This window comes from Oncorhynchus clarkii, chromosome 32, assembly GCF_045791955.1.
Source record: "Oncorhynchus clarkii lewisi isolate Uvic-CL-2024 chromosome 32, UVic_Ocla_1.0, whole genome shotgun sequence".
NCBI lineage: Eukaryota > Metazoa > Chordata > Actinopteri > Salmoniformes > Salmonidae > Oncorhynchus > Oncorhynchus clarkii.
In genome coordinates this window covers 8439372-8466728 of record NC_092178.1, presented here as the reverse complement: position 1 = coordinate 8466728, position 27357 = coordinate 8439372, and the positions used below count along the sequence as shown (strand labels likewise).

At 42.7% G+C, this 27357-nt stretch overlaps 1 protein-coding gene across 2 annotated transcripts in view; it reads right to left on the bottom strand.

Moving 5' to 3' along the window:
• Positions 1-27357, bottom strand: part of LOC139391632 (protein 4.1-like) — a 113991-nt gene that overhangs the window by 70063 nt on the left and 16571 nt on the right. The window contains exons 2-11 of one of the 2 annotated variants that reach the window (XM_071139017.1): positions 23188-23594; positions 16038-16328; positions 14120-14224; positions 9901-9943; positions 9208-9283; positions 7197-7415; positions 6523-6610; positions 4136-4288; positions 3833-3933; positions 1-39 (exon numbers count right to left, since the gene is read on the bottom strand). The exon at positions 1-39 is cut by the window's left edge and continues 137 nt beyond it. In XM_071139017.1, coding sequence (XP_070995118.1) covers positions 1-39; positions 3833-3933; positions 4136-4288; positions 6523-6610; positions 7197-7415; positions 9208-9283; positions 9901-9943; positions 14120-14224; positions 16038-16328; positions 23188-23594 — 1522 coding nt within the window. The remainder of the gene's footprint in view (positions 40-3832; positions 3934-4135; positions 4289-6522; positions 6611-7196; positions 7416-9207; positions 9284-9900; positions 9944-14119; positions 14225-16037; positions 16329-23187; positions 23595-27357) is intronic. The other variant, XM_071139018.1, reaches the window with a different exon arrangement.

The following is a 27357-nucleotide window of genomic DNA, read 5'->3' as shown; positions in this document are numbered from 1 at the left end:
AACTTCCTGGGAGTGGTAGCCACCTCAGTAGAGGTCAACCTGGAAATGGAGACAGAGGAACATTTATATAAATATCTATAAATACATAACTATAATATGTAACTTCCTGTGAGCGATAGCCACCTCAGTAGAGGTCAACCTGGAAATGAAGACAGACATTACATTTTTACATTTGAGTCATTTAGCATATGCTTTTATCCAGATCGACTTAGTCAGTTCATTCACTCAGGTAGATAAGACAACCCCATATTACAGTCAGTTCATTCACTCAGGTAGATAAGACCAACCCCATATTACAGTCAGTTCATTCACTCAGGTAGATAAGACAACCCCATATTACAGTCAGTTCATTCACTCAGGTAGATAAGACCAACCCCATATTACAGTCAGTTCATTCACTAAGGTAGATAAGACAACCCCATATTACAGTCAGTTCATTCACTCAGGTACAGTCAGTTCATTCACTCAGGTAGATAAGACCAACCCCATATTACAGTCAGTTCATTCACTCGGGTAGATAAGACAACCCCATATTACAGTCAGTTCATTCACTCAGGTAGATAAGACCAACCCCATATTACAGTCAGTTCATTCACTAAGGTAGATAAGACAACCCCATATTACAGTCAGTTCATTCACTCAGGTAGATAAGACAACCCCATATTACAGTCAGTTCATTCACTCAGGTAGATAAGACCATATTACAGTCAGTTCATTCACTAAGGTAGATAAGACCATATTACAGTCAGTTCATTCACTAAGGTAGATAAGACCATATTACAGTCAGTTCATTCACTCAGGTAGATAGGACAACCCCATATTACAGTCAGTTCATTCACTCAGGTAGATAAGACAACTCCATATTACAGTCAGTTCATTCACTCAGGTACAGTCAGTTCATTCACTCAGGTAGATAAGACAACTCCATATTACAGTCAGTTCATTCACTCAGGTAGATAAGACCATATTACAGTCAGTTCATTCACTAAGGTAGATAAGACCCCATATTACAGTCAGTTCATTCACTCAGGTAGATAAGACAACCCCATATTACAGTCAGTTCATTCACTAAGGTAGATAAGACCCCATATTACAGTCAGTTCATTCACTAAGGTAGATAAGACAACCCCATATTACAGTCAGTTCATTCACTCAGGTACAGTCAGTTCATTCACTCAGGTAGATAAGACAACCCCATATTACAGTCAGTTCATTCACTCAGGTAGATAAGACCATATTACAGTCAGTTCATTCACTCAGGTAGATAAGACAACCCCATATTACAGTCAGTTCATTCACTCAGGTACAGTCAGTTCATTCACTCAGGTAGATAAGACAACCCCATATTACAGTCAGTTCATTCACTCAGGTAGAAAAGACCATATTACAGTCAGTTCATTCACTCAGGTAGATAAGACCATATTACAGTCAGTTCATTCACTCAGGTAGATAAGACCATATTACAGTCAGTTCATTCACTCAGGTAGATAAGACCATATTACAGTCAGTTCATTCACTAAGGTAGATAAGACCCCATATTACAGTCAGTTCATTCACTAAGGTAGATAAGACCATATTACAGTCAGTTCATTCACTCAGGTAGATAAGACAACCCCATATTACAGTCAGTTCATTCACTCAGGTAGATAAGACCAACCCCATATTACAGTCAGTTCATTCACTCAGGTAGATAGGACAACCCCATATTACAGTCAGTTCATTCACTCAGGTAGATAAGACAACTCCATATTACAGTCAGTTCATTCACTCAGGTACAGTCAGTTCATTCACTCAGGTAGATAAGACAACTCCATATTACAGTCAGTTCATTCACTCAGGTAGATAAGACCATATTACAGTCAGTTCATTCACTAAGGTAGATAAGACCCCATATTACAGTCAGTTCATTCACTCAGGTAGATAAGACAACCCCATATTACAGTCAGTTCATTCACCAAGGTAGATAAGACCCCATATTACAGTCAGTTCATTCACTAAGGTAGATAAGACAACCCCATATTACAGTCAGTTCATTCACTCAGGTACAGTCAGTTCATTCACTCAGGTAGATAAGACAACCCCATATTACAGTCAGTTCATTCACTCAGGTAGATAAGACCATATTACAGTCAGTTCATTCACTCAGGTAGATAAGACAACCCCATATTACAGTCAGTTCATTCACTCAGGTACAGTCAGTTCATTCACTCAGGTAGATAAGACAACCCCATATTACAGTCAGTTCATTCACTCAGGTAGATAAGACCATATTACAGTCAGTTCATTCACTCAGGTAGATAAGACCATATTACAGTCAGTTCATTCACTCAGGTAGATAAGACCATATTACAGTCAGTTCATTCACTCAGGTAGATAAGACCATATTACAGTCAGTTCATTCACTAAGGTAGATAAGACCCCATATTACAGTCAGTTCATTCACTAAGGTAGATAAGACCATATTACAGTCAGTTCATTCACTCAGGTAGATAAGACAACCCCATATTACAGTCAGTTCATTCACTCAGGTAGATAAGACAACCCCATATTACAGTCAGTTCATTCACTCAGGTAGATAAGACAACCCCATATTACAGTCAGTTCATTCACTCAGGTAGATAAGACAACCCCATATTACAGTCAGTTCATTCACTCAGGTAGATAAGACAACCCCATATTACAGTCAGTTCATTCACTAAGGTAGATAAGACAACCCCATATTACAGTCAGTTCATTCACTAAGGTAGATAAGACCCCATATTACAGTCAGTTCATTCACTCAGGTAGATAAGACCATATTACAGTCAGTTCATTCACTCAGGTAGATAAGACCATATTACAGTCAGTTCATTCACTCAGGTAGATAAGACCATATTACAGTCAGTTCATTCACTAAGGTAGATAAGACCCCATATTACAGTCAGTTCATTCACTAAGGTAGATAAGACCCCATATTACAGTCAGTTCATTCACTCAGGTAGATAAGACAACCCCATATTACAGTCAGTTCATTCACTAAGGTAGATAAGACCATATTACAGTCAGTTCATTCACTAAGGTAGATAAGACCATATTACAGTCAGTTCATTCACTAAGGTAGATAAGACCCCATATTACAGTCAGTTCATTCACTCAGGTAGATAAGACCAACCCCATATTACAGTCAGTTCATTCACTAAGGTAGATAAGACCATATTACAGTCAGTTCATTCACTCAGGTAGATAAGACAACCCCATATTACAGTCAGTTCATTCACTAAGGTAGATAAGACCCCATATTACAGTCAGTTCATTCACTAAGGTAGATAAGACAACTCCATATTACAGTCAGTTCATTCACTAAGGTAGATAAGACCCCATATTACAGTCAGTTCATTCACTCAGGTAGATAAGACCCCATATTACAGTCAGTTCATTCACTCAGGTAGATAAGACAACCCCATATTACAGTCAGTTCATTCACTCAGGTAGATAAGACAACCCCATATTACAGTCAGTTCATTCACTCAGGTAGATAAGACAACCCCATATTACAGTCAGTTCATTCACTCAGGTAGATAAGACAACCCCATATTACAGTCAGTTCATTCACTAAGGTAGATAAGACAACCCCATATTACAGTCAGTTCATTCACTCAGGTAGATAAGACAACCCCATATTACAGTCAGTGCGAGTAACTAAACTACATATAACTACAGGAATATATAGCCATATAGTAACAATGTATTACTACATGTAATAATGTATCTATGACCCTTCTCCTTGTAATACAATAGTAATGGGAGAATGATTGAACCTGTCACGGGGGGTTTCAACAGTGTGCTCTCTTACCTGAAGAAGGTGTGATGCTCCACACACACTTTCCACAGCTTCTTGGAGGCCTTGTAGTTTGGCAGTTTGAAACCAATGGCGCTTTCGTAATGCTCCAGCTGCTGGAAGAGCAGGTCAACACCCTCCTATTAGCAGAGGACTACAGCCACAAACCTATTGATTTAACACGTAAACTAGTCACTTTGATGTATTAGAGCTGTACTGTGGATCTGACTCCTGGGAGAGTAGGGCCTCTTGGGGGGGGGGGGGGGGGGGGGGTCTAAAACACACGCAAACAAACAAACAAACAGAAATAAAGTTGACCTCTGAGGGGCGTATCTTGATGAAGAAGCTGCTGCGTTTGTAGGAGACCTTGAGGACTTTAGGCCAGGGGAACCGGTTGATCCTCAACTTGTCCTTGTAGACCATCAAACCCCCAGAACAAACACCCAGCATGATGTCCACTCCATCTAGATCCTGGAGAGAGGTGAGGTGAGGGGGGAGAGACAGAGAGAGAGAGATGAGGTGAGGGAGAAGAGAGAGAGAGAGAGAGAGAGAGAGAGAGAGAAAAACTCTTCAATTGCAAGACTGCTGGAACCAACATTTTCATGATTGCTCTCAGATTTACAGTATACCATTCACTTTACACTGATTGCATTTTAATGCAATGACACCAACCCACCACTGGGGGGCAGGATAATGACTTCCATATTTTATTTAAATCCCTGCATCTCTGATGCAAACAGATTGACCTCATTTCTACTATTAAAACGGTGGTCTGACAGAGGCACGCGTTACTCCGTTTTTTTTTGGGGGGGGGGGGGCAGACACGAACACTGACTCCACAGCTGACGTAGGCTACACTGCAGCAGACAGGAGGTGAGTGGGTGTTATAACCTCTAACTATGTAAAACACCGTGACTGAGTCCCAGATGGCAGCCTATATCAAATCAAATCAAATCAAATGTATTTATAAATCCCCTTTTTTTTTGTTTTGTTTTTTTACATCGGCAGATGTCGCAAAGTGCTTATACAGAAACCCTGCCTAAAAAATACATTAAAAACATAAACAGCAAGCAATGCAGATGTAGAAGCACTCTATAGTGAACTATCTTTGAAGGGGCCCTGGTCAAAAGTAATTCACTATGAAGGGAATAGTGTGCCAATTGGGACGCAACCTTGTTATCATCGTCAGGCCTGCTCTACCCAGATGTGATATAACTGAACTCCAGCGGACAGACAGGGAGGACACTGAGGGACTATCTGATCTAAAACACATGTGTCCCTTTACAGGTTGCCTTGTGAAAACTAAACTAACATATTATTCACACATCAACAACAATGTGATGTCATTCACTTTTCAGTAGTGGAAATGTGTTAGCACTGTAGCTAACCAAACACTATAAAAACATTACCTTGGCCTGGGTTGTGACGCTACATTACCTTGGCCTGGGTTGTGACTCTACAGTACGTTACCTTGCCTGGGTTGTGACTACATTACCTTGGCATGGGTTGTGACTCTACATTACCTTGGCCTGGGTTGTGACGCTACATTACCTTGGCCTGGATTGTGACTCTACATTACCTTGGCCTGGGTTGTGACTCTACAGTACGTTACCTTGCCTGGGTTGTGACTCTACGTTACCTTGGCCTGGGTTATGACTCTACATTACCTTGGCATGGGTTGTGACGCTACAGTACATTACCTTGACCTGGGTTGTGACTCTACATTACCTAGGCCTGGGTTGTGACTCTACATTACCTTGGCCTGGGTTGTGACTCTACAGTACGTTACCTTGCCTGGGTTGTGACTACATTACCTTGGCATGGGTTGTGACTACATTACTTGGCATGGGTTGTGACTCTACATTACCTTGGCCTGGGTTGTGACGCTACATTACCTTGGCCTGGATTGTGACTCTACATTACCTTGGCCTGGGTTGTGACTCTACAGTACGTTACCTTGCCTGGGTTGTGACTCTACGTTACCTTGGCCTGGGTTATGACTCTACATTACCTTGGCATGGGTTGTGACTCTACAGTACGTTACCTTGGGCTGGGTTGTGGCGCTACAGTACATTACCTTGGCCTGGGTTGTGACTCTACATTACCTAGGCCTGGGTTGTGACTCTACATTACCTTGGCCTGGGTTGTGACTCTACATTACCTTGGCCTGGGTTGTGACTCTACATTACCTAGGCCTGGGTTGTGACTACATTACCTTGGCCTGGATTGTGACTCTACATTACCTAGGCCTGGATTGTGACTCTACATTACCTTGGCCTGGGTTATGACTCTACAGTACGTTACCTTGGCCTGGGTTGTAACTCTACATTACCTTGGCCTGGATTGTGACTCTACATTACCTTGGCCTGGGTTATGACTCTACAGTACGTTACCTTGGCCTGGGTTGTAACTCTACATTACCTTGGCCTGGATTGTGACTCTACATTACCTTGGCCTGGGTTATGACTCTATAGTACGTTACCTTGCCTGGGTTGTGACTCTACGTTACCTTGGCCTGGGTTGTAACCCTACATTACCTTGGCCTGGGTTGTAACTCTACATTACCTTGGCCTGGGTTGTAACCCTACATTACCTTGGCCTGGGTTGTAACCCTACATTACCTTGGCCTGGGTTGTAACTCTACATTACCTTGGCCTGGGTTGTAACCCTACATTACCTTGGCCTGGGTTGTAACTCTACATTACCTTGGCCTGGTGCAGGTCCACTCCGTACATGGCTAGTTTCTTGGCGTTCTCCAGAAAGGCCATGTCTGCCTGTGCTGGACTCATCGACCTGTAGATGGGACAGACGCCACATTAGCAAGAAGCAATATGGTATCATACAGTAGCGTGAATGACTCTGGCATTACAGATTAATTATGAGTAGCACATTCCTGCTGTGACAATGATTCACATAACACTGATTCACATAACAATGATTTACATAACAATGATTTACATAACAATGATTTACATAATAGTGCACACAGGTGACCCTATGCATCCAGTACAACCACCTCCCTCATAATCTGAAGGTCTTGTGTGTGGGCATTCTGTTGAGTATACTGTATGGCATGTGTCTCTATGCCAGTGTGTGTGTGTGTATATGCATGTGTATATATGTGTGTGTGTGTGTATATGTGTGTATGTGTGTGTGTGTGTGTGTGAATATGTGTATGTATATGTGTGTATGTGTGTGTGTATATGTGTTTGTGTGTATATGTGTGTGTGTGTGTGTGTGTGTGTGTGTGTTTATATGTATGTGTGTGTTTGTGTATGTGTGTGTGTGTGTGTGTATATGTGTGTGTTGGGGAAGGATGTGTGTATGTGTATGTGTATGTGTGTTTGTGTGTGTGTGTGTATTAAAACCCTGCCATGACCTGTATGTCTTATGCAACTCCATGACTTTCTCCTCCAGTCCCTTGGTTTGTCCCGGGGCCAGCCTCAGGTCCTTGGCGTAGTCAGGTGCGTGTGTCTCTGGGTCGTACTCCCCCAGCTCGGACTGCAGTGCGTAGGATCCCAGAAGGGCCAGTGTGACAAAGGAGCAGGGTAGACGGCCCCCAAGGATGTCCTTACGCAGCTGGAGACACAGGTAGTACCTGGCCAGGTGAAGATAAATAAAGGGGTGTGACTAAGTTCTTTTCAAACCAAGGTGCATATTGACAATAGACTAAGTTCTTTTCAAACCAAGGTGCATATTGACAATAGACTAAGTTCTTTTCAAACCAAGGTGCATATTGACAATAGACTAAGTTATTTTCAAACCAAGGTGCATATTGACAATAGACTAAGTCCTTTTCAAACCAAGGTGCATATTGACAATAGACTAAGTCCTTTTCAAACCAAGGTGCATATTGACAATAGACTAAGTCCTTTTCAAACCAAGGTGCATATTGACAATAGACTAAGTCCTTTTCAAACCAAGGTGCATATTGACAATAGACTAAGTCCTTTTCAAACCAAGGTGCATATTGACAATAGACTAAGTCCTTTTCAAACCAAGGTGCATATTGACAATGGAGCAAACTGAAGATAGTCAGCGACTCCTGGCAGGAAAAAGGAAGTTTTCTTAATTTTAAAGAAAAACATTTGTGTTAACAATTAAATATATTTCCTACCGTTGTCCTATTAAGAAAACCTGTCGTACACACGCACAGAATACCTGTCGTACACAAACACACACACACACACAGGCAGAATACCTGTTGTACACAAACAAAGCTAGAGGTCAGCATGAGGTCACAGACCACAGGGCTTCCAGGAAGCAGCAACAGAGAGATAAAGCATCCCAAATGGCACCAGAAGAGACAGAGAGCAGACTAGCAGAGACAGAGAGCAGACTAGCAGAGACAGAGAGCAGACTAGCAGAGACAGAGAGCAGACTAGCAGAGACAGAGAGCAGACTAGCAGAGACAGAGGGAAGACTAGCAGAGACAGAGAGCAGACTAGCAGAGACAGAGAGCAGACTAGCAGAGACAGAGAGAAGACTAGCAGGGACAGAGAGCAGACTAGCAGAGACAGAGAGCAGACTAGCAGAGACAGAGAGCAGACTAGCAGAGACAGAGAGAAGACTAGCAGAGACAAAGAGCAGACTAGCAGAGACAGAGAGAAGACTAACAGAGACAGAGAGCAGACTAGCAGAGACAGAGAGAAGACTGGCAGAGACAGAGAGCAGACTAGCAGAGACAGAGAGCAGACTAGCAGAGACATAGGGAAGACTAGCAGAGACAGAGAGCAGACTAGCAGAGACAGAGAGCAGACTAGCAGAGACAGAGAGCAGACTAGCAGAGACAGAGAGAAGACTAGCAGAGACAGAGGGCAGACTAGCAGAGACAGAGAGAAGACTAGCAGAGACAGAGAGCAGACTAGCAGAGACAGAGAGAAGACTAGCAGGGACAGAGGGCAGACTAGCAGAGACAGAGAGAAGACTAGCAGAGACAGAGAGCAGACTAGCAGAGACAGAGAGAAGACTAGCAGAGACAGAGAGCAGACTAGCAGAGACAGAGACCAGACTAGCAGAGACAGAGAGCAGACTAGCAGAGACAGAGGGAAGACTAGCAGAAGACTAACAGAGACAGAGAGAAGACTGGCAGAGACAGAGAGCAGACTAGCAGAGACAGAGAGCAGACTAGCAGAGACAGAGGGAAGACTAGCAGAAGACTAACAGAGACAGAGAGAAGACTGGCAGAGACAGAGAGCAGACTAGCAGAGACAGAGAGAAGACTAACAGAGACAGAGAGCAGACTAGCAGAGACAGAGAGCAGACTAGCAGAGACAGAGAGAAGACTAACAGAGACAGAGAGAAGACTAACAGAGACAGAGAGAAGACTAACAGAGACGGAGAGAAGACTAGCAGAGAGAAACCAGACAGAGGAGCAGGTAGAGGTTTACCTGGTGATGTCTTCAGAAAGCTGGACTGGGTCAGGAGGATAGAACTTCACATTGAAGGTAAAGTCATAATTGGTGCCTGAGGAAAGAATCTGTCATTAAAACAAATTCATATCACAGTAACATTTTTCTCTTGTTAAAACATGCACAGCGATGTTTAAAAAACCTGGGTCGTATTCAATAGGCACCAAACGGAAACAAAACTGACTGTAAGGGAATAACATGAACTTGTTCAATAAGAAACGCACATTTTCGTTCCAAAACGTTTAGCTACGGCGTGCACTAATGAATACCCCCCCTGAGTAATGAATGACGACGGTATTTTCGTCTCACCTGTACATGATTGTGCGTCTGCACAGATCTTGTCTAACTTTGCACCTACGTAGGTGGAGCAGAAAATGAAACGAGGAAGTGTCACGGTGAGGTGTACAGCCTTTCCACATTCAGGGTGTGTTCGAGGAAGAAGCTAGCAAGCCAGCCAACTTTATCCGGTTAACTGGTGGTGCTCGACTTCCGCTGTGCGATCAGAACGCCCCAGTGTGCGAGAGAGAAACGCTCTGAACTTACGAAAAGGCCCAGAGCGCACTGCCTGACGCTGGAGGAAATTTACTAACGCACCTACAGAATAATTACCATGAATTTAGCAAGAGGTTACAAGATAGGCTCTACACAATGAGAACAGAGCAGAAGCCTCACCTTGAACCTGCCTGCGGATCTCCTTGGTGAAATCCATCCAGGTCTGTGGAAGATGAGAAGGAACATCATCAGACAAAACAAGGACTCAGACGTGGCTCCAATTATAACTGAACATCAAACACTAGATACAAGAAGCATGTGTCTAATGTACAGTATCTACAGTGGCAAGAAAGAATATGTGTCTAATATGTACAGTATCTACAGTGACAAGAAAAAGTATGTGAACCGTTTGGAATTACCTCGATTTCGGAATAAATTGGTCATAAAATTTGATCTGATCTTTAATCTAAGTCACAACAATAGACAAACATTGTGTGCTTAAACTAATAACACAAATTATTCGAATTGTTCTTGTCTATATTGAATACATAATTTAAACATTCACAGTGTAGGTTGGAAAAAGTATGTGAACCCCTAGACTAATGACTTCTCCTAAAGCTAATTGAGTCAGCTAACCTGGAGTCCAATCAATGAGATGAGATTGGAGATGTTGGTTAGAGCTGCCCTGCCCTATAAAAAAACACTCAAACATTTGAGTTTGCTTTTCACAAGAAGCATTGCCTGATATCAACCATGCCTCCAACAAAAGAGATCTCAGAAGACCTAAGATTAAGAATTGTTGACTTGCAAAAATCTGGAAAGGGTTACAAAACTATCTCTAAAAGTCTTGATGTTCATCAGTCCACGGTAAGACAAATAGTCTATAAATGGAGAAAGTTCAGCACTGTTGCTACTCTCCCTAGGAGAGGCCATCCTGCAAAGATGACTGCAAGAGCACAGCACAGAAGGCTCAATGAGGTTTAAGAAGAATCCTAGAGTGTCAGCTAAAGATTTACAGAAATCTCTGGAGCATGCTAACATTTATGTTGACGAGTCTATGATATGTAAAACACAAAACAAAAATGGTGTTCATGGGAGGACACCACGGAAGAAGTCACTGCTGTCCAAAAAAAACATTGCTGCACGTCTGAAGTTTGCAAACGTGCACCTGGATGTTCCACAGCGCTACTGGCAAAATATTCTGTGGACAAATGAAACTAAAGTTAAGTTGTTTGGAAGGAACACACAGCACTATGTGTGGAGAAAAAAAGGCACAGCACACCAACATCAAAACCTCATCCCAACTGTAAAGTCTGGTGGAGGGAACATCATGGTTTGGGGCTGCTTTGCTGCCTCGGGGCCTGGACAGCTTGCTATCACCGACGGAAAAATGAATTCCCAAGTTTATCAAGACATTTTGCAGGAGAATATATATTTGACTTATTCTTTGGTCTGTGTATGTTTTTTCCCCAGTCAACCCGTCGATTAGGGCGTTAGGGGCGGCACCCCACTTGTGATTGGTAAAAAATTTGACATATTATGTAATTCATGGATTTTAAATGCTTATAGAGTGGTAAATTGTTTACATTTTCCAGATTAAAATATATTGTTCATAACAAGTAGTGACTTACTACTCTGCTCCACAGTGACCGCCAGCAGCAGCCGCTCCTCCTCCGTGGGCGCATAGGCCGTGAGAACACTTGGGGATTGCTTGGGGATTGCTTTGCCAACTATTTACAATGAGGGGGGGAACTGCCCCAACAAAATCGCAGGATTCCATAGCAGAAATCATAGCAGCATAAAGTAAACAAACCGTCCTGGTGGAGCTTAAATGTGCGTTCAGTCAGAACTTCTGGGTCTGCTCTAGTCTCCCTCCCAATGACTGTCGCGCCAGACGGCTTACTTCCGCACGCGAGGCTAGATCTGCTCGATCAGGTACAGACGGCACTAAAGCAAAAGGCTAATTGTAATTAATTCACTTGTAAATAAATATTCATAACAGTCATGGAAGCCTGGGACCTGATAAACCGGACAACTTCATCTAACAAGAGTCCAAGGACAGAGGGATACACGAGCTAGAACCTTCTCATCAAGGATCTGATAGGACCAAAGAGTATGAAGTTGGCTGGCCAACTTGATTGTTTCCCCATGTGGTTCATCAGGTTCCACTGTCATGTTCTGTGGACTAAAACAGCATAAAACCAGCAATATCACAAAGCATGATCAAATGAATTAACCAGCTACAGTAATGTTTGGAGACATTGATTAAAAAAAGGTCATTTTTTTTGTGTGAGATTAACCAGTTATCTACCTTTGATAAGCAGCTAGATATAGCTAGCTGGTCGCTTGCTTGCTAGCTAGTTGGCTCTCATGCCAATGTGAAGTCTTTCTAAACTCAAATCTGACTAACTTGGAAATATAAAGTTACACTACATGACCAACGGTATGTGGACACCTGCTCGTTGAACATTTCATTCCTAAATCATGGGTATTAATATGGAGTTGGTCACCCCTTTGCTGCCATAACAACCTCCACTATTCTGGGAAGGCTTTCCACTAGATGTTGGAACATTGGAGAGAAGCCCAGAATCGTAGCGTTAAGATTTCTCTTCACTGGAACTAAAGGACCCCGAACCATGAAAATCAGCCCCAGACAATTATTCCTCCTCCACCAAACTTTACAGTTGGCACTATGCATTGGGGCAGGTAGCGTTCTTCTGGCATCCGCCAAACCCAGATTCATTCATCGGACTGCCAGACGGCGGAGTGTGAATTATCACTCCAGAGAACGCGTTTCCACTGCTCCAGAGTCCAATGGTGGCGAGCTTAACACCACTCCAGCCGACGCTTGGCATTGTGTATGCTGAGCTTAGGCTTGTGACCCATTTCATGAAGCTCCTGACAAACAGTTCTTGTGCTGATGTTGCTTCCAAAGACAGTTTGGAAGTTGTTAGTGAGTGTTGCAACGGAGGACAGATGCACTATACGTTTCAGCACTTGGAGGTCCTGTTCTGTTAGCTTGTATAGCCTGTCACTTCACGGCTGAGCGGTTGTTACTCCTAGACGTTTCCACTTCACAATAACAGCACTTACAGTTGACCAGGACAGCTCTAGCAGGGAAGACATTTTACATACTGACTTGTTGGAAAGGTGGCATCCTATGACGGTGCTACGTTGAAAGTCACTGAGCTCTTCAGTAAGGTCATTCTACTGCTATTGTGTCCTATGGAGATTGCATGGCTGTGTGCTCGATTTTATATACCTGTGAGCAATGGGTGTGGCTGGAATAGCTGAATCCACTAATTTGAAGGAGTGTCCACATACTTTTGTAAACATAGTGTATTTCAGAATGAAAGTTACCTGGCTAGCGCATCATGCTTTGTGAAATGTTAGCTACCTCTCCCCAGTTAGATAATGCTTTGTGACATTATGTTAGCCAACTATCCCCAGTTAGATAATGCTTTGTGACATTATGTTAGCTAGCTATCCCCAGTTAGATAATGCTTTGTGACATTATGTTAGCTAGCTATCCCCAGTTAGATAATGCTTTGTGACATTATGTTAGCCAGCTATCCCCAGTTAGATAATGCTTTGTGACATTATGTTAGCCAGCTATCCCTAGTTAGATAATGCTTTGTGACATTATGTTAACTAGCTATCCCCAGTTAGATAATGCTTTGTGACATTATGTTAACTAGCTATCCCCAGTTAGATAATGCTTTGTGACATTATGTTAGCCAGCTATCCCCAGTTAGATAATGCTTTGTGACATTATGTTAGCCAGCTATCCCCAGTTAGATAATGCTTTGTGACATTATGGTAGCCAGCTATCCCTAGTTAGATAATGCTTTGTGACATTATGTTAACTAGCTATCCCCAGTTAGATACTGCTTTGTGACATTATGTTAGCCAGCTATCCCCAGTTAGATAATGCTTTGTGACATTATGTTAGCCAGCTATCCCCAGTTAGATAATGCTTTGTGACATTATGTTAGCCAGCTATCCCCAGTTAGATAATGCGTTTTCACTTATATCATCTGCATGCTTGTTGAGTTCTCCCTGGTGCACTCGTTTGTGCGTGAGCTGCCTGCTCGCTCAAAATAGTTTAATCTAATCCGTTCTAAACCGTGGCAGCATGTGCAGCAGTGGTCATTTGGTTTTTGGCATGCAAAAGTGAAATAGGTGTATTGATGCTGTTGTTCAAATGCACAGATTGCTTTATATATCCTCTCAATAGAAACCACCGATAGTTTGAAAACTTGGCATCATATTTCTGTCATGACAACTCCAACCACCTTGCGCGCCCCGGGGTATTCAGCCAATCAGGTGACAACTCAAAAGAACCCTCAACTTGTGGGTCACAAAGCAAAAAACAGTTTGGAAACTTAGAGCAACAGACCTTCATGGAGGGCGACTCCCAGATGGCCAGACCGTAGTAGTCTCTCTCCAGCAGGTTGAGGTGGTCACACACCTTGGTGAACAGCTCCACACCTTTGGCATGTTTCTAAAGGGAAGAGAGAGATGTCATACAGAGACATAATAAACCTGTCTTGAACTGTGTAGGGAATTTGCCATGTTTCTAGAAGCAGGAGAGATACCGTATCTTCTGAAACTATTCCGACCCACTGACTTTTTCTAAAAAATACAACAACAAAAAAATCTAAAATGGTTTAAATTGCTTTTTTCCCCTCATCAATCAGCACACAATACCCCATAAAGACAAAGCAAAACAAAAACAAAAATAAATCGCTGAAAAAAATCAACTGAAATATCACATTTAAAAAGTATTCAGACCTTTTTTTAGTCAGTACTTTGTTGAAGCACCGTTGGCAGCGAGTACGGCCTTGAGTCTTCTTGGGTATGACGCTACCAGCTTGGCACACCTGTATTTGGAGAGTTTCTCCCGTTCTTCTCTGCAGATCCTCTCAAGCTCTGTCAGGTTGGATGGGGAGCATCGCTGCACAGCTATTTTCAAGTCTTTCCAGAGATGTTTGATCGGGTTCAAGTCTGGACTCTGACTGGGCCACTCAAGGACATTCAGAGACTTGTCCTGAAGCCACTCCTGCGTTGTCTTGGCTGTGTGCTTAGGGTCGATGCTCTGTTAGAAGGTGAACCTTCGCCCCAGTCTGGGGTCCTGAGCGCTCTGGGGCAGGTTTTCATCAAGGATCTCTGTACTTTTCTCCATTCATCTTTTCCTCGATCCTGACTTGTCACCCAGTCCCTGACGCTGAAAAACATCCCCACAGCATGATGCTGCCACCACCATGCTTAATTGTAGGGATGGTGCCAGGTTTTCTCCAGGCGTGACGCTTGGCATTCAGTCCAAAGAGTTCAATCCAGGTTTCATCGCACCAGAGAATCTAGTTTCTCATGGTCTGAGAGTCTTTAAGTGCATTTTGGCAAACTCCAAGCAGGCTGGCATGTGCCTTTTACTGAGGAGTGGCTTCCGTCTGGCCACTCTACCATAAAGGCCTGATTGGTAGAGTGCTACAGAGATAGTTGTCCTTCTGGAAGGTTCTCCCATCTCCATAGAGGAAATCTGGAGCTCTGTCAGAGTGACCATCGGGTTCTTGTTCACCTCACTGGCCAAGGCCCTTCTCCCCTGATGGCTCAGTTTGGCCAGGATGCCAGCTCTGGGAAGAATCTTCCAAACTTCTCCATTTAAGAATGATGGAGGCCACTGTGTTCTTGACCTTCAATGCCGCAGAGATTTTTTTGGCACCCTTCCCCAGATCTGTGCCTCGACACAATCCTGTCTCGGAGCTCTACGGACAATTCATTCGACCTCATGGCTTGGTTTTGCTCTGACATGCACTGTCAACTGTGGGACCTTATATAGACAGGTGTGTGCATTTCCAAGTCATGTCCAATCAATTTAATTTACCACAGGTGGACTCCAATCAAGTTGTAGAAACATCTCAAGGACGATCAATGGAAACAGGATGCACCTGATCTCAATTTTGAGTCTCATAGCAAAAGATCAGAATAATTATGTAAATACGGTATCCTTCAAGACTGTTAGAAAAGCATTCCAAGTGAAGCTGGTTGAGAGAATGAGTGTGCAACGCTCATCCTGGCAAAAGGTGGCTACTTTGAAAAATCTCAAATATAAAATAGATTCTGATTTGTTTAACATTTGATTTGTTTTGGTTACTACATGATTCCATATGTGTTATTTCATAGTGTGTCCAACCTTTTGACTGGTACTGAATGAACAAATCGGACAAGTTTATAGGATTTGGCAAGACAGCACAAACCGTCCTGGATCCTAGGATTCCAGCGATAATAAAGAATGATTTGGTAATATTGGGACTTACATCCAGCTCACACTCATACAGAGTGTCGTCCAGCAGTGTAACTTTAATCTGCATGATCCTGGGTCGACGGGGAGCCTTAGGAGGTTGAGCGTCTTCCTCCGCTATCTTCTCCTTTAGCCCTTTCTCTCCCTCCCCCTCCTCGCCCTCTCTTCCTTCTCCCACTCCCTCAGGGTCCTCCTCCCTTTTCTCCTTCTCCTGGGCACTGTCCTCTTGTCTTTTCTCCTTGTCCGTCTCTCCCCCCTCGTCCTCCGAGTCTTTCTCGGGGTCTTCCTTCTGGTCTACCTGGACAGGCTGGAGGAAAAGACACAAGACACATTTTTAACACATTCCATTTTATATTCATTCCAAAAACACACACATGGACACATTTGCATCTGTGTGTAAGACAAACATGCTTGCTTAAAGCTACATAGAACAAACAACTTTACAAACGACAAAGACATGATATTGATACAGTTGAAGTCGGAAGTTTACATACACCTTAGCCAAATACATATAAACTCAGTTTTTCACAAATCCTGAAATACTAGTAACAATTCCCTGTCTTAGGTCAGTTAGGATCACCACTTTATTTTAAGAATGTGAAATGTCCGAATAATAGTAGAGAGAATGATTTATTTTAACTTTTATTCCTTTCATCACATTCCCAGTGGGTCAAGTTTACATACACTCAATTAGTATTTGGTGCATTGCCTTTAAATTGATTAACTTGGGTCAAACATTTCAGGTAGCCTTCCACAAGCTTCCCACAATCAATTGGGTGAATTTTGGCCCATTCCTCCTGACAGAGCTGGTGGAACTGAGTCAGGTTTGTAGGCCTCCTTGCTCACACACGCTTTTTCAGTTCTGCCAACAAAATTCCGGTAGGTTTGAGGTCAGGGTTTTGTGATGGCCACTCCAAAACCTTGACTTTGTTGTCCTTAAGCCATTTTTCCACAACTTTGGAAGTATGCTTGGGGTCATTGTCCATTTGGAAGACCCATTTGCGTCCAAGCTTTAACTTCCTGACTGATGTCTTGAGATGTTGCTTCAATATCTCCACATAATTTTCCTACCTCATGATGCTATCTAGAATGTGAAGTGGACCAGTCCCTCCTGCAGCAAAGCACCCCCACAACATGATGCTGCCACCCCTGTGCTTCACGGTTGGGATGGTGTTCTTTGGCTTGCAAGCCGCACCCTTTATCCTCCAAAAATAACGATGGTCATTATGGCCAAACAGTTCAACTTTTGTTTCATCAGACCAGAGGACATTTCTCCAAATGTACGATCTTTGTCCCCATGTTCAGTTGCAAACCGTAGTCTGGCTTTTTTATGATGGTTTTGGAGCAGTGGCCTCTTCCTTGCTGAACGGCCTTTCAGGTTATGTCGACATAGGACTCGTTTTAATGTGGATATAGATACTTTTGTACCTGTTTCCTCCAGCATCTTCACAAGATCCTTTGCTGTTGTTCTGGGATTGACTTGCACTTTTCGCACCAAAGTACGTTCATCTCTAGGACACAGAACACGTCTCCTTCCTGAGCGCAATGACGGCTGTGTGGTCCAATGGCGTTTATACTTGTGTACTATTGTTTGTATAGATGAACGTGGTACCTTCAGGCGTTTGGAAATTGCTCCCAAGGATGAGCCAGACTTGTGGAGGTCTACAATTTGTTTTCTGAGGTCTTGGCTGATTTCTTTTGATTTTCCCATGATGTCAAGCACAGAGGCACTGAGTTTGAAGGTAGGCCTTGAAATACATCCACAGGTATACCTCCAATTGACTCAAATGATGTGAATTAGCCTATCAAAAGCTTCAACATCATTTTCTGGAATTTTCCAAGCTGTTTAAAGGCACAGTCAACTTAGTGTATGTAAACTTCTGACCCACTGGAATTGTGATACAGTGAAATAATCTGCCTGTAAACATTTATTCGAAAAATGACTTGTGTCATGCACAAAGTAGATGTCCTAACCGACTTGCCAAAACTATAGTTTGCTAACAAGACCTTTGTGGAGTGCTTACCTATATATACATTAACTGTATATATAGGTAAGCTCGTCTATACCATCATTTGTTCAGTCTCAGACAATGTCCAGTCAGTTAACACATGATACCTTTACAACCACACACCTAGAGTCATTTAAAAACCATTAACCCGAAGCTCAAACCCAGAAGTTATTAGTCAGGTCAACCGTTCTGGTTCTGCATCTCTACACTTCACTAAGGCTTTGTCTCACACACACACACACACACACACACACACACACACACACACACACACACACACACACACACACACACACACACACACACACACACACACACACACACACACACACACACACACACACACACACACACACACACACACAAAGGCTCTGGCAATGAATAATTAAAGTAGCAATACAGCTAAAAGTAAAGTAAATCACTGTAGAAGGAACAGGGCCTTTATATAACTACTGATCAGGGAGAGGAAGGGAACTAGTTGGACTGGGACCAGCCAGTCAGCAAGCCCGCCCGCCCGCCAGTCAGCCAGCCAGAGACTACCTCAGCTCAGACAAACCTTTCAGAGGAGCCGAATGGAGCCTCCCTACACTAAATTAGGGAGTTATTATCAAAGGCATGACCTCAGACAGCAGAGAGCAGAGAGAGAGAGAGAGAGAGAGAGAGAGAGACACTGAGACAGAGAGAGAGAGAGAGAGACACTGAGACAGAGAGAGAGAGAGAGAGACACTGAGAGAGAGAGAGAGAGACACTGATAGAGAGAGAGAGAGAGAGAGAGAGAGAGAGAGAGACACTGAGAGAGAGAGAGAGAGAGAGAGAGAGAGAGAGAGAGAGAGAGAGAGAGAGAGAGAGAGAGAGAGAGATATAGAGAGATATAGAAGAGACTTTATGTATTACTGTTGTAGTCTACTGTAGTCTGTAACTTTTTATAAAATACATGATTGAAGTATAGGAAAGTGGTTTGAATAAAGTCCTAACTATTGTGACTATATATAATCACTATTGCTGTCATCAAGCCAAAGGGTGGCTATTTGAAGAATCTCAAATATAAAATATATTTTGATTTGTTTTAACACTTTTTTGGTTACTACATGATTCCATATGTGTTATTTCATAGTTTTGACATCTTCACTATTATTCTACAATGTAGAAAATAGTACAAATAAAGAAGAACCCAAGAATGAGTAGGTGTTCTGAAGCTTTTGACCGGTAGTGTAAATAGATTATATATTATATTAATAGATTATTATGACTATATATTAGTGATGCACCGATGTGACATTTCTGGCCGATACCGATACCGATATCTTCCATGCCAAAAAACCCTGATACCAATATTTCATTTTAGCGGCCTTTTAAAGCATTCTAGTACAGTTAAATAGTTAACACACACACGGACGCAGCGTTCTAAGGCACTGAATCTCAGTGCAAGGGGCGTCACTACAGTCCCTGGTTCGAATCCAGGCTGTATCTAATCCGGCAGTGATTGGGAGTCCCATAGGGCAGCGCCCAATTGGCCCAGCGTCGTCTGGGTTTGGCCGGGGTAGGCCGTCATTATAAATAAGAATGTATTCTTAACTGACTTGCCGAGTTAAATAAAGGTTACACACAAACACACACACACACACACACACACACCACAAACACACATACACACACACCACACACACACACCACACACACACCACACACACACACGCACACATACACACACACACACACACACCACAAACACACATACACACACACACACACCACACACACACCACACACACACACCACACACACACACACACACCACAAACACACATACACACACACCACACATACACACACACACACACACACACCACACACACACACACACACACCACACACACACACACACACACACACTGACCAAAAAGTAATTTTGTTACGTTATGTCCCTGTGTGTCCCCATTACCAGTAAAACATCATCAAAACATATTTCTTTCACTTACTCTCTGTGCTGTTTCATTGTTCATTTGTTCAGTCGTTTCATTCTCAACCAGGATTTCTATGGAACGCAGTTTGGGTCTTTGCGTGTCAAAAAATACACTATTTAACAATATTTGATGTGTCAATCAGAACCTGAATATGACTGCACGCCACATAATAATTTAACTCGTTCATCATTTTTTTATGTAGTTATTACACATTGATTACACTATCACTCGTATTTCATATGTCACAACGATTCATCGATACGTATGCTATGATGCTGTATGCTATGATGCTGTATGCTATGATGCTGTATGCTATGATGCTGGTAATGTTGTCTCTCGCACCTACAGTGCTGGTCATAAAAAAAAAAGCTAGCTAGCTCATGGATGCAAACAATGTTCTTCCCCAAAAACATAGTAAAACGACATAATCTATTTCAGTAGCTATATAGTTAGCTAGCTAACTATATAGCTAGGTGTCATCATCTAAAATAACTCTGATTTATAAGACAGTTCTAATTTGATTAATGGTGGTCGGACCCATCTATGTGAAGCTAGCCACAACAAGGATTAGCCACAATAGTGGACTTTGCGGTTTGCCTTCAAAATAAAAGTATGACATAATTCTACTATTTGTATTCATTTGCACCACTGTCAATGACATACTTTTATTTTGAAGGCAAACCGCAAATTCCACTATTGTGCCTAATCCTTATTGTTGCTAGCTTCACAACACATAACCCGGTCCGGTCGAGCCTCACTAGCGAGATGAAGCTAGCTGGCTGCTTATAACGTTAGCTTTGGGCAACAGGGTTAAGTAGCTGGCTAGGTATTTATTTTCATGAACTGAAGTTCAATATCAACAGGCGAACAACAACTGACAACCTAGCTAATACTTACTCACAAGGATTCCTAAATCATTGCTAAGAATAATGAAAATGACTGCAGTTTTTTACTGGTCATTGTTTTCATGCTGGTTGTATTGGTGCTAGCTAGGTACTAAGCTAAAGCTAGCTATGTACCAAGCTAAAGCTAGCTAGGTACCAAGCTAAAGCTAGCTAGGTACCAAGCTAAAGCTAGCTAGGTACCAAGCTAAAGCTAGCTAGGTACCAAGCTAAAGCTAGCTAGGTACTAAGCTAAAGCTAGCTACCCCAGAAGTTACGGTCGAACAAATTATGCTTTATTACCAACGCGGTACCGGAAACACATCATTCATGGCCGGTGTTTGCAGATTTTATTGTACCGCTTTGACAGTGCTACTGTATCTTTTTTGACACGCAAAAACCCAAACGGTGTTCCATAGTATGTATGTCGTGAAGCTAATAGCAGTGACGCTATTACTGTGTAACTCTGGTAGGACAACATCGGAAAAATAGCGCACTTGGCAGTGTTAACCGGTGCTCGACCAGTCGGCGAAAGCCAACATCACCCACGACAGAGAACGGTTGATTGTCAAGGGCAATGAATTCTATTATCTTGGCTTTAATGGATTTCGGCCTTTGAGTTGTCTCGCTGAAATGTTCTTACTCTTTCAAATGACTGCTGGACTTGTTGGCTGCTCCATCCACACAGCAGACATTGTGGGCTAGGTTAGGAATGCTGTGGTGCACGTATAGCGCAAAATGTTACGTTGCGTCATTATGTCATGTACCTACGTTATATAGGTATGCACGTCGGCTTTGACATCAGTTTTGCACATTGGGCATTAAACTAGACATCCGATCCAAAATGTCACCGATATATCGTGCATCCCTACTATATATATATATTCTCACTATTGTGACTATATATTCTCACTATTGTGACTATATATCCTCACTATTGTGACTATATATCCTCACTATTGTGACTATATATCCTCACTATTGTGACTATATATCCTCACTATTGTGACGATATATCCTCACTATTGTGACTATATAACCTCACTATTGTGACTATATATCCTCACTATTGTGACTATATAACCTCACTATTGTGACTATATAACCTCACTATTGTGACTATATATCCTCACTATTGTGACTATATAACCTCACTATTGTGACTATATATTCTCACTATTGTGACTATATAACCTCACTATTGTGACTATATAACCTCACTATTGTGACTATATAACCTCACTATTGTGACTATATATCCTCACTATTGTGACTATATATCATCACTATTGTGACTATATATCCTCACTATTGTGACTATATATCCTCACTATTGTGACTATATATCCTCACTATTGTGACTATATATCCTCACTATTGTGACTATATATCCTCACTATTGTGACTATATATCCTCACTATTGTGACGATATATCCTCACTATTGTGACTATATATCCTCACTATTGTGACTATATATCCTCACTATTGTGACTATATATCCTCACTATTGTGACTATATAACCTCACTATTGTGACTATATATTCTCACTATTGTGACTATATATCCTCACTATTGTGACTATATATCCTCACTATTGTGACTATATATCCTCACTATTGTGACGATATATCCTCACTATTGTGACTATATATCCTCACTATTGTGACTATATATCCTCACTATTGTGACGATATATCCTCACTATTGTGACTATATATCCTCACTATTGTGACTATATATCCTCACTATTGTGACTATATATCCTCACTATTGTGACTATTTATCCTCACTATTGTGACTATATATCCTCACTATTGTGACTATATATCCTCACTATTGTGACTATATATCCTCACTGTTGTGACTATATATCATCACTATTGTGACTATATATCCTCACTATTGTGACTATATATCCTCACTATTGTGACTATATATCCTCATTATTGTGACTATATATTGCCATAACGTTGTGCTTTGAACCAAAGGAAAGTCTTTCCTCAAGCCACATCACAAACACCACAATCATTACTCATTCATGCACGTCTGTTCTTACTCATTTCACATAGCAGTTTGAAGACTCCTGTAATTCAGAGCACTGTAAATCCAGCACAAAACACCTACCACTTACCACTGAAGAGCACATTCATCAGCTCAGACTAAAATCAACATAATTTTGCACTCTAGCTAAGCAGTAGCTAAGAGTCCTCAACCACACACACTGCTATTAAACATGTCCTCGTCAAGCCTAACCCTGCAACAACACACAGTCCCAGTATGACAGCGTAGCAGGAGTGATAGGCTCTCACCTGAGCCTCGTTGCTGCTGAGTGAGTGCAGGTCGAGGTTCTGATCCCCCTCGATCCTGAGCTCCGGCTCACAGTCAGCGATGGGCGCCTTGGCTTCTCCCCCGTCCCCTCCTTTTTCCCCCTTCTCTCCCCCGTCCCCCTCGCACTGAGACCTCCTCTTCAGGAAAGAGGAGAAGAGTCGCGAGAGGCCACGGTCGGCCGAGGTGCGCTGGCGGGGTCTCAGCTGCACCTCCTCCTGGGGTGAGGAGGGCGAGCCGGGGCTTAGGGGCGAGGTGACGGGAGTGCTGGAAGCATGGGACTCAGAGGGCCTGTGGTCAGGGGGCGTGGCCTGATGCTGCTCTGCCTCCTGCTGGCTGGGCTTCTTTTGCTGCTGTCGCTCTGTCGCCTCGTCTGTCGTCATGGCAACAGCTGCATGGGGAAAACAACCAGGGAAAATGGTCCATTATGAATAGATTTGGTCAGGTAGTTTACCTAGGATTGGAGCCTATGTTATTCAATTGTTGGTAATATAGTCATTACACTACAGGTCATCATCGTAAGGTAGTGTGCCGTCTAACCTCTTCCTTGTTTCTAGCAGATTCTTATTGTGACTTTGTATTTGTCCTTTAAAACTTCTTATGGCTGCAATCCCGTTAACGGGATCGATATGACAACAGCCAGTGAAAGTGCAGGGCGCCAAATTCAAAACAACAGAAATCTCATAATTAAAATTCCTCAAACATACATATATCTTATACCGTTTTAAAGGTAATCTTGTTGTTAATCCCACCACAGTGTCAGATTTCAAATAGGCTTTACAGCGAAAGCACCACAAACGATTATGTTAGGTCACCACCAAGCCACAGATAAAAACAGCCATTTTTCCAGCCAAAGATAGGAGTCACAAAAAGCACAAATAGAGATACAATTAATAACTTGATAATCTTCATCAGATGACACTCATAGGACTTCATGTTACACAATACATGTATGTTTTGTTTGATAAAGTTCATATTTATGTATAAAAATCTGAGTTTACATTGGCGCGTAACAGTGATATTGCAGAGAGCCACATCAATCTTCATCAGAATGCACTCCCAGGAATCCTAGTTCCACAATAAATGTTTGATTTGTTAATAATAATAATAATAATAATGTCCATTACTTATGTCCAAGTGGCTACTTTTGTTAGGGCGTTAAGTACAGAAATCTGGATCTGCTCGTGCAGGTCCAGCCGAACATCGGTCGAAATGTTCAAAAAGTTATATCACAGGTCGTAGAAACATTTCAGACTAAGTATAGAATCAATCTTTAGGATGTTTTTATCATAAATCTTCAATAACGTTCCAATCGGAGAATTCCATTGTCTGTAGAAAAGCCAGGTCGCTCTCATGTGAAATGCGCGTGACCAGGACCTGGCTCTCTGTCAGACCAATGACTCAAAGAGCTCTCATCCGGCCCCACATCACAGTAGAAGCCTCATTCAAGTTTCTAAAGACGGTTGACATCTAGTGGAAGCATTAGGAAGTGCAACATAACCAATATCCCACTGTGTATTCGATAGGGCTGAGTTCAAAAACTACAAACCTCAGATATCCCACTTCCTGTTTGGATTTTTCTCAGGTTTTTGCCTGTCATATGAGTTCTGTTATACTCACAGACATCATTCAAACAGTTTTAGAAACGTCAGAGTTTTTTTCCATCCAAATGTACTAATAATATGCATATATTAGCAACTGGGAATTAAAATGTTAAACCTCAGACAGAACAAGGTCACCTATTAGCTATTATTCCATTAAATCCCAGGCAGCCATTTATGCTACAAATGCCCAGGGAGAGGGGAGAGGAGGAGGGAGAGAAGGAAATAGAGGAGAGAGGAGGGAGAGGAAGGAGGGAGAGGAGGGAGAGGGGAGAGGAGGGAGAGGGGAGAGGATGAGGGAGTGAAGGAAGTAGAGGAGGGAGAGGAGAGATAGGAGGAAGGAGAGGAGGGAGAGAAGGAAGGAGAGGAGAGATAGGAGGGAGAAGAGGATGGAGAGGAGGAGGGAGAGGAGAGATAGAAGGGAGAGGAGGGAGAGAAGGAAGGAGAGGAGAGATAGGAGGGAGAGAAGGGAGAGGAGGAGGGAGAGAAGGAAGGAGAGGAGATATAGGAGGGAGAAGAGGAGGGAGAGGAGGAGGGAGAGGAGAAGGGATAGGAGGAGGGATAGGAGGGAGAGGAGGAGGGAGAGGAGAAGGAATAGGAGGGAGGGAGAGGAGAGGGGAGATGAAGGAGAGGAGGCAGGAGAGGATGGAGAGGAGAGGTAGCTATTATTATTATTATTATCATGGAGTGGTGGTGTGATCTGGAGTGGGCCTTTACAGACCCTCATCTCTCTCTCCCCACCCTCTGACGCTGCATGCTGGGCAGGGGTCACCATGGCAACGCCGGCTTTATTAGGCCCCAGTCATGTCATTGTGTTGGTGGAGTTTCCATGCTGCTACTGTTGGTGATTCAGCATGGGAACATCATGGGGACATCATGGGGACATCATGAGGACATCATGGGGACATCATGGGGACATCATGGGGACATCATGGGAACATCATGGGACATCATGAGGACATCATGGGAACATCATGGGACATCATGAGGACATCATGGAGACATCATGGAGACATCATGGAGACATCATGGGAACATCATGGGGATATAGAGCAGGATTGAGTGACCAGCCTCTAAGAAGACCAGGCCTTGCCACTACTACCAGTCATTTTAGTGTTAGTAAGCAATATTCTATTTCTATTATATTCTAGCTGTATTTCTATATTCTATATTCTAGCGGTATTTCCAATATTCTAGCTATATTCTATTACATAAGAAAAAAAACGTCAAACTTAATTACAGAATTCTTGAATTATCTCAGATTCCTTCTGACTATTTTGAGGAAGTAATACTGGCTTTGTTCCTATGGTGTCTCATGAGGGACAAACATCAGTAACTGCCACATTGAACCACACCCCCAAGACTGAAATCAAATTTTTCTTTAATGAGCAACAGAGAAACATGTGGAATTGGTGCGTTCAGTCGCTCTTTAATCATGGAGCCCCAAATCAGTATTTCCCACCCCCCTGGGGTTGACTGACACAGTCCTGCCGAGCCCAGCACTACCCAGCCTGATAGTGGTACATCTAGTTGCTGCCCTATGACAGGGCCATATCTGTCAATAACAGCAGCACACAACTAGACCGGTCCAAAATCTGTGCTGGCTTGCCAATGTGTGACCATAATATCTGGCAAGACAGCACAGACAGATCTGGGACCAGGCTGGGACCAGGCTATAGCAAATAACGTCCCGTGTTCTGCTTTCGCTTGGGATCTTTCCTGAGTCATTGTCTAGTCTAGTCACAGTGTGTATCTACTATCTACTCAGTAAGAACAAGCCAGAACAATAGAGGACCGACTCACAAGGGCTCTTCAACAACGAATAATACAGTGAGGCTCCACAGTTCAGAGAAAGGTGAGGAGCAGTCAGTTGATTCAATCAGACGCTCACAAGGAGATCTCACGGGTACGTCCCAAACAGCGCCCCATTCACTATGTAGTGCACTAGGACCTCATAGGGGCCCTGGTCAAAAGTAGTGCACTACATCAAATCAAATTTTATTGGTCACATACACATGGTTAGCAGATGTTTAATGCGAGTGTAGCGAAATGCTTGTGCTTCTAGTTCCGACCATGCAGTAATATCTAACAAGTAATCTAACAATTTCACAACAACTACCTTATACACACAAGTGTAAAGGAATGAATAAGAATATGTACATATAAATATATGGATGAGTGATGGCCGAACGGCATAGGCAGGATGAAGTAGATGGTATAGAGTACAGTATATACATATGTGGTGAGTAATGTAGGGTATGTAAACATTATATAAAGTGGCATTGTTTAAAGTGACTAGTGATACATTTATTACATCCAATTTTATATTATTAAAGTGGCTAGAGTTGAGTCAGTATGTTGGCAGCATCCACTCAATGTTAGTGGTGGCTGTTTAACAGTCTGATGGCCTTGAGATAGAAGCTGTTTTTCAGTCTCTCGGTCCCAGCTTTGATGCACCTGTACTGACCTCGCCTTCTGGATGATAGCGGGGTGAACAGGCAGTGGCTCGGGTGGTTGTTGTCCTTGATGATCTTTATGGCCTTCCTGTGACAT